This window comes from Takifugu flavidus, chromosome 1, assembly GCF_003711565.1.
Source record: "Takifugu flavidus isolate HTHZ2018 chromosome 1, ASM371156v2, whole genome shotgun sequence".
In the NCBI taxonomy this organism is placed as follows: Eukaryota; Metazoa; Chordata; class Actinopteri; order Tetraodontiformes; family Tetraodontidae; genus Takifugu; species Takifugu flavidus.
The window spans coordinates 13,535,561-13,544,338 of NC_079520.1; the positions used below are offsets into that span (position 1 = coordinate 13,535,561).

The 8,778-nt window shown below is 42.7% G+C and overlaps 1 protein-coding gene across 2 annotated transcripts; it reads right to left on the minus strand.

Annotated features, from left to right (window-relative positions):
• Positions 1-248: 248 nt before the first annotated feature.
• On the minus strand, positions 249-8,430 carry si:ch211-184m13.4 (uncharacterized protein LOC798560 homolog). Of its 2 annotated transcripts, XR_008954321.1 has the most exons (8): positions 5,584-8,430; positions 5,078-5,424; positions 4,420-4,934; positions 4,266-4,346; positions 1,651-1,792; positions 1,079-1,200; positions 425-647; positions 249-383 (listed from the first exon to the last, which is right to left on the minus strand). XR_008954321.1 is itself a non-coding variant. In XM_057059140.1 (3 exons), exons 1-3 carry the CDS (start codon positions 5,415-5,417, stop codon positions 4,182-4,184), a joined length of 1,020 nt encoding a protein of 339 aa, XP_056915120.1. In that variant the 5' UTR covers positions 5,418-8,426; the 3' UTR covers positions 3,796-4,181. The 2 variants fall into 2 exon arrangements, 1 of the variants encoding a protein (XP_056915120.1); XM_057059140.1 differs by lacking the exons at positions 249-383; positions 425-647; positions 1,079-1,200; positions 1,651-1,792 and having other exon boundaries at positions 3,796-4,346; positions 5,078-8,426.
• Positions 8,431-8,778: the final 348 nt, after the last annotated feature.

Sequence of the window (8,778 nt, forward strand, 5' to 3'; positions counted from 1 at the left end):
TGTTAGTCACAGCAAGTAAAGTTATGGAAAAAATATTTTAAAAAGTCTTAAGTTCTACATGCAGTTGTGGTTCTAGTAATAGAACCCACAACTCTATGGCTGGAGGACACGCAAACTGCAAATTGAATGTGATTTTTTGTATTTGGTGAACTTCTAACTTGTACTAAAGTCTTATTAACCTCCCTGGCAGGACTGGCAGAGGCTGTCTTTCAGCAAGTAGAACTGTGGCTGTTGGATTCGAGTCCATCTGAATGATTCTCTTCCACTTTCATAGGGCAGGTTGTAGCGGCAGCTGACTGAGCACGTGATTTCACACATTCCTCTCATTAGCTGTTCCACAAACGTCCCCCAACATCTGATAGATGCCACGTGGATCTTTGCATCTTTGCACATTTGTGAAACATTTCATTGCAAGTTATCACACATTTGCACATTTGTGAAACATTTCATTGCAGGTTATCACACATTTTAACACCGATTCAACTTCATTTCAGTGCAGTGTAAACAGCTTCTGCTGCAGACAAGTTCATTACAGAAACCTGGAGCCTGACCCCTAAACAAGCAAGAGTGGCAGGAAACACTCCCTTTTAACAGGAAGAAGCCTTGAGCAGGAGCAGGCTGACGTGGGTGGACCCTCCTGCTGATGGCTGCGGGGGGGGAAAGGATGAGAGACAAAAAGAGAAGAGAAACAACATACATGTAAAACATTTACCATCATTTACCGTCAACACTTTCACTCATTTCAACTTTTGCTTTCTTTAGTCCCATAAATAGACAATAGAAACTTATAGAGCAGAGAGATACCGAATCCAGCTAAGAGTTTTAACCATCTTAAAGTGTTAGAGGCAGAGCCATGCCATATAATATATATCACATCTTTGACTGGCGTGAGGTAAAGCGCATGTGTCTTTTCTGCAGTTGTCATATTAAAGCCCAACACCTGCTTTGTGCAGCAAATGTACTCATGGCTGAATGTGGCCACAGCCGATTGATCTTTAAATAGGTTATTGTTGCTATGCATTGTTGGCATATTATCTTAGAGCAGAAGAAAGCAGTTGCCCTCCTGACTGGCACAAACCTGGTCCTCGGCCCACGCTGCTGTGACGTCTTTCTTGGAGGAACTGATAAGTTTGGAAATTCAGAAGTGCCTTCGTCACTGCCTCGTCACTGGGTCTAGACTGTGGTGTATTGAGCACCTTCCTGTGAGAGATAAGGGAAAGTGAGAGTTTCTCATAAGCCAGATGTTACCTATTATACAACCAAACATGTAACCTACATGTAACCTGTAACCATTTGTGTAACCTACAGAATTAGCAACTCTTGTAGGATTGTTGGAAGTGTGGGATTTACTTTAGGCCCATGTTTTAAAAGATTCTTAATACTAGACCTGCTAATATTTTCTACAGGATCATTCCCCATGTTTATTGGCAGCTTCATGGTAAGCACAATGAATTAGAACCACTCAGATGAGACCTACTCTCCCTATGCCTCTTGATAAAATGCAGAGTTTATGGGTTGTCCTTGACCCAATTACTCGTGGCTGAATGTGGCCACAGTCGATTGATCTTTAAATAGGTTATTGTTACTATGCATTGTTGGCATATTATCTTAGAGCAGAAGAAAGCAGTTACCCTCCTGACTGGCACAAACCTGGTCCTCGGCCCACGCTGCTGTGACGTCTTTCTTGGAGGAACTGATGTGTTCGGAAATTCAGAAGTACCTTCGTCACTGCCTCGTCACTGTTTAGTAGACGAGGCAAGAGACTGGGTCTAGACTGTGGTGTATTAAGCACCTTCCTGTGACAGATAAGCAGTTGGGATGGTATTTACCAAAATTCCCCAGAAGCAAAATGCAGAAATGAAACATGTTCATGAAAGAATAGTTTCACACTTCTCTGTTATCAGATAAGGGAGGTTAGCCTTAAAATGCAGTGTTCCACAATGTATAGTCCGCTAGAACTTTAGGACATCGGTTGGTGGTGAAGCAACCAGCAGCTCGGTTCTTAGGGAGACGAAGGCTGGTGCTCAGAAACTGTACAACATCAAGCTAATAGTGTTATGATAGCAGTTTCAATAGTCTTAAAATGTTCAGTTGGAGTGACAAGTCGCTTTCTTCTCTAATGCTACTGTAATCTTTAATAAGAAAATCCAACCCTTCTTAAAAGGTGTTTCCATGGATGCACCCTTCCACCATTTAACAAAAATGAAAGTAGAAATGTTGAGATACGAAAGTAGAAATGATGAGATACGAAAGTTGAAATGATGAGATATTAGTAATATTTCTGAGATACTCGAGCACAACACATCTAGCAGCTCCACACAGACAGAGACAGTGAGTTCAGAGATGACTTATTTAAAATTGGGTTAATAACCAATGAAATATCGGATTTGCTCGTAAATACATGTGGAATTATAATGAGAAAGCGCACACTGGAAAAGATTCTGAGAATGAAATGGCTTCGGTGCTGGAAAATAAAACAGAATTGGCTGAAGTGCTTTCAGCTTTCATTGAACAGGAACAGATCTCTGGTCAGTGCCATGGTTACAGGTGGATGCATCGAAAAAGCTGATTAAATGCAATCGTGAGTGGCAGCTGGGGTCCAAAACATCACTGACATGCTGAAGCCTTTCGCAGTGGCAATCCTCTGCTGCACATGTCAAATACTATCTCTTAATCTTCACCTTTGTATCTAATAAATATGACTTGCTTTAAAGATATTGATTTTTGTTAACTGGCAGAAATGAAAAAAACAGACAAAACCTTCCTCAACTTGAAATCTAACTGGTGCAGAAGCCCAATCCTGCCTTCTGATTGGTGGGAACACTTGGTTGAAGTTTGATGGGTTCACAACAGTTGATGCATGTATGTGGAGCTTTAATGGATAGTAGGTGGCCCGCAGTGGCCGGAGATTTTCACTCTCCTTTCACGCTAACAGTTCATGAGGAAAGATCTCCCGTCACTGAACATTTATGTTTGTGGCTCAGAGTCGCTGAGATGACCTTGATAAGTCTGCAGAAGCCCGTTAGTCAGCCATGCTTTTTCAGAGCCATAAAGTCCGATTTAAATAGAGAAACATTACAAAAGCAAAGAGATTCCTCTTGTGCTTCTGCAGATTTAAGAAAAGGCGCCTTCTGTTCAAGCTCAGAGATAAGCAATATCTCAGATAAATGTGAACCAGCAACAAATGTCATTAAAAATCTAACATGAACAGAGAAAGCTGTTTTCATGATATTGATGTTATAAGATCCAAGTTTGACTGAAACTGATTACTGTGTGCAAAGGAAATCTTTGAAAATGAGGCTCTGTACTATAAAAAGGCATCCTGCACCTGCAAGAGTCTCTCGATCTCGTGCACACACACACACACACACACACACACACCACACACACACACACACACAACACACACACACACACACACACACACACACACACACACACAGTCATGCACTGTGGCCTCATCTTGAGATGTGGTACCCAGCAGGAATGAGGCCTCTGAGGGAGAGCAAAGTTGGGTGAGGAAGTGGTGAAGGTGTTTGGTTACAAACTCCCACACATCACGCAGAAATGGGTGTAAGAAGATATAGGCTAGAATGTATATGGATATGTAAGGCGCTCCCATTTTTAACATCCAGATATATGCAATGATAACCTGATCCAGAGCATCCAGCAGTCAAAATAATTTCTTTTTTGAGCACTAGTGCCTCAGTATACATCTGTGTGTGTATGTGTGTGTATATGTGTGTGTGTCTGTGTGTGAGAGAGAGAAAGACTAAATGAGGTGTTAAACAGAGGCAGAGAAATACATCTATTCATAAGCTCCAGTCTAAAGTAATCCTTGAATGCTCACAATGAAAACTTTTCCACAACTTCCCATGTGACAAACACGAAGGAAGGGATGGCAATATAACTGAGATGAACAGAAAGACTTTGTCCTCCACTATCGCAATATTGCAATCATGATTACAGGATTTAACAAGCAAATGTGTACATCTTCTATCTATGCACGCTTCAACATGTTCCAAGGTATTTATACATTGTGGAAGACATACAGTATCATACACAAGAGCATCAGTAAGGACGAAAATTGAAACATGCCTGTAATAACACAAAGTAAATCCTAAAGGCTGACTACATCCTCTGGTAACATTGGCTGAAGGAGAAGAAAGCTGTGGCATCACTCAGGTATTGCTGCTGCTGTTCTCAGCTGTCATTTTAGAAGAAGCACTGGAAGAGCACACCGAGTCCTTTAACAAGCTCAGCACTCGCCTCTTGTAGGTCTTAATGGCAAAGAAGTAGAGGAGGGGGTCCAAGCAGCAGTTCAGGTTCATTAATGAGACAGTAATCTGGAGGGAAAGCGGAGCCCGTTGAAAGGCTGAAAATCAATAAAAATGATGAAAGACCATTCAAAGTTCTTACCTGCAAGGAAACTTTAAAGGCCCTCAGCTCCTCACAGACTGGCTGGTGCTGTATCTTTCTGGACATGAACTGCATCACATTGAGGTGGTAGGGACTGAAACACACCAGAAAAGTGAAGAGGACCAGCAGGATGATGGTGTTGGCCCTGTGATTCCTTCTCAGCCGACCCGTGATAGAGTTCTGCTTGGCCGCTGTGTGCAGTTTCAGGTTGATCTTGGCATAGCAGACCGCGATGGTGATGAGCGGACAGCAGAAGGAGACGGCGCAGGCCAGGAGCAGGAGGTAAGGAGTGAAGCGGGACCCCTCGAAGTTGAAGTACTCCATGCAGGTTCGCCTTTGCTGGTGCTCGTAAAGCGTGCTGCGAAACATTAGCGGGGCTACCTGCAAGCACACCAGAGCCCACACCAGGCAGCACACCCTGCGGACCACCTTAACGCTCCGCAGACACTGCAGCTGGTGTGGATGCACCATGGCCAGGTAGCGGTCCAAGCTGATGCAAGTCATGAAGCCAATGCCTGATGGAACCATGCAAAGATAAATAAACACATTGAAAGACATGAGTTCCAGAGCCACTTATTACTTATTCATTTATTAATTTGCTCCTTTATGGAGGGGCTGTTTGTTCAGGTTTTGATGCATTTGAAACATCTCATTTTACCTGCGTAGGTATTTGCGAAGAAAAGCAGCATGGTCAGTCTGCACAGAAGGTCACCGAAGGGCCAGTCGAAGTGACGAATGTAGTAGGTAATCCTTGCAGGAAGCGCCAGGGTGAACAGGGCATCAGACAAGGCCAGATTAAGCAGATAGATGGAGGTGGAGTTGGACTTCTGCTTCCTCTGGCACATTACATAAAGGACCAAACTGTTGCCACACAGGCTGATGAGAAAAACAGCTGCATAGAAAATGGGGAAGAGGACCACTGCAACACCTTGGTACACAAACACATCACACGCAGTCTGGTTGTGTGCAGAGGACGGAGTGACGTTTTCAGCCTCCATCGCTCACCTGCGCAACGGCATAAAAACGTCATGAGCTAATCCAAGAGAAGCTGATGAAACAAACAGTTAGAGCAGGATTTTGAGCAGGGAATGACAGTCTACCGAGGACATGCTCAAAAGAGTGCAGAACAGGCAAGGGAATTGATCGTTTACTTATTGTACTTACAGAAAATGTCACGTTCAGTCACTGTCAATCTTCCCGACCCAGGTGACTGTGGGTGTTAAGACACGTGAAACCCAGATAAACCCCCATCACAGCTCCTCCTCTTCTTTCATGAAACCGCAGTTCTTCCTCCTGGATTCTAGTTAGATGCTTTTACTACCTTGCACAACAACTACTCTGTCCTGCTGAACAAGTGTCCTTCTTATTCAGACGTTATTTACATCTGTGGTGATAACTGAAGACAGTTTTACTAATGATATAAGCAGCAGTTGTTGTTTCAGTAATAACAGGTCGTTAGTAGACCTAATTTTGTCTCTTCACCTTCCTAGAGGTATGAAAATGATGACTGGACACTGGGGCAGGCCATTTAAGGGGTTTATGCTGCCATCTGCTGTCCATAATATATTTTGCATGTGGTCAGTCAGTGTGTTTCATTTATTTAATATACCGGTATTTATTTGGCGCCAACCTCAGTAAAGGTGTGTCGTTGCTGCAGTTATTTGCAGATCTGCTGTCATGAAGGCTGTCTTGAGAAAGGTTAGATCAACTGATACAGCTCGGGGACTTTACATTACGTTTCTGCCTGAGGTTTCTCAACTATGCTCTTTGTGGCACACAAGTCTCGAGTGGAGCTGATGTAAGATAGAGGAGGAAGCTGCGCTGGTGCTGGTGTCAAACTGTCAAAATCTTGTGATGTGTGAATGAATCTCTATGGCACCAGAAGATGTAACATACACACACCGAAGTGAAAACCAAACTGAAAAAAACCCAAAACGCACGTTGATACATTCTGAGAATAGTTATTAAGGGAAAACACCAAATGTGGCAACGCAGCTCTTTTCAGCACACCAGGCAGTGGCACATGCTGTTCAGGAAACCAAATTTATTTCACTTAATGCCACTTGTGAAAGGAAAACAAGCTGGCGTTTAACAAATGTGTTTAGAAAAGGCTGCGCTTGCATTTGTAATGATACATTAAAGCAATCATGACACACCCAGAGGGACAGTAAAGTGCCCAAACTAGGAGTAAAATTGGAAGCACGCTACAGTGTCACCCACTAAAATTTCTGAAGCTGGCATAATTGAAATGGATGGCTGCTGGATGGGCAAAAGGTCACTAATTGTCACCAGTCAAATGTGGTTATAGTACAACTCACTTAGGTCACAATGAGACCTTCATGTAGACACTGTCACCAGCAGGTTAGGGGCCTGCTGCACTTCAGCCTATATTTCATGCTCCATTAATTTACAGTGCAGCGTCAAATGTCTCACATCATCTAAACGGCACGCTGGAAACAGACCAGACACTCGTTTGTCCAGCGCACACAGGGTGTCCAGAGGGTCATTTGGTGTTAAAACAGTAGCATAGTTGAATGTCACAGACAATTGTGGAAAAAAAAGAAAAGATAATTAATAATGCAATTCAATACTAGAAACTGGCTTGCTTATTTCTGGACTAATCTTACTATCTCAAAGTTAATATTTGATTGTAAATGAAAACGTCAACTTAAAGTTCTACGCTGCACATTTTCATAGTATCTTTTTTCACACCAAAATGATGAAAGCGGTTCCACGCCCGGCCGTTTGGTGTATTCGCAGTTTCCTGGGTTGATGGGTGTGTGACATGAAAGGTCTTAGGAAATCGAAAGTGACGACCCAGCATGGAACACGCATGGAAGTCACTTCTCAGAAATGTGACCTTTTTCTGGTTGTTAAGTCAGGGGAGGGATACAAAGGGGTGGGAGGAGGGGGAACAAACTGATTTGAAGAGAATTATATGATAATCTGTGTTGCAACTGCAGCCGATGAAAGAAGACTCCAGAAGTCATATCGTTTTAAAGGCACCTTGTGGTGCTGGAGTAACAGTGGTCTGTTGGTGAGGTAAACTTGAAATGACTTCTGGTGTTCATGACATGTGTGGTGCGACCAGCGTGGTTCCACAAATGGTGCCTAAACAAATTTGTTGTGTTTTTTTTTTACTGCCAAAGAGAATTTTGTAGAAAAATTATCCTACTCGGTTCTAATTTGCCCAGTATTTAGTGTCTCCAGACTGGTTGTTGTCAAAAACTCTAAAAGCTGCAGCCATATATTGCAGATGTTCGAATTTTCTCAAGATTAAAATAAATAATTTTTGCCTGTGGAGAAAAAAAAGTATATAATATGGAAAATTGTACGACCGCTAGAGGGCGCTCAATCACTGCAGTTGAGAGAAGGAAAGATGTTCCTCAGTGCGTTTGATCGGGTCTGAATTTAAGGTCCTTTTGTGTTGTGTTACACATCTCTGTAATCCATCACTCAGAATGTCTTCAATTTTATTCAATGTTAAAAAAAAAACAACACAAACTAGGTTGTGTTTACCACATGCACACACACACATCTCTCTGTGTGTATTTGTGTATATAAGGAGACTGCTGGACATACCGCAGGGGGACTCCTGCAATGTCAGGGGCCTCATGTGGCTCGTGTCTGTTCTCATCATCACCATCTCCCCCACTGTCCCACTCGGGCCCTGCTCCCCTGCTCCACCACAGTGCTCGCGTGAACACCCTCCGTTCACACTTTGCTTCACGCTTGTCACCTTTGCCACTGATGAGCTATTTGTTGAGATTTATTTTGCGCCACACAGACTAAACCAGATTCTATTCATGTTTGTATTATTTTACAGGGAAATAGTTTTTTTTTCTGACTAATGTTGAATAGGTTTGATGGGTTTAAATGCTGAAGAATGCCCACAATGGTTTTCACTCACGTCCCTCTTAATACAACATGTCACATTGTTGACACTGTAGCTGGTTGTGAAAAACACACACCAGCTCATTGTGCCTTGTGTCCTTTTGACTTCACACCCATGAACACGCTGTGAATTCCACCTTTCTGCCACATTTAAGAGAATCGTGGCACAGACGCTCATCAGTTTAATGGGCTCATCACACAGATGGTCATCTCTGACTGGTCCGCATCCACTAAGGATTCAGTGTTTTCACATCAGAAAGTTCAGTGCCTTTCAGTGTGGTCTGCTCATCGCATCTTGGCATTTTTTAAATACAAAAAAAACCACCTTTGTATTCTACACAAACCAGGTAAGTATATAAAGCAACAGCGCCCCCCGCCAAAAAAAAAAAAAATCTAGCCAGTTTTTCAAATTTATTTGATAAATGGTGCATATCTTTATTTTATATCTAAATACACTCCAACAGA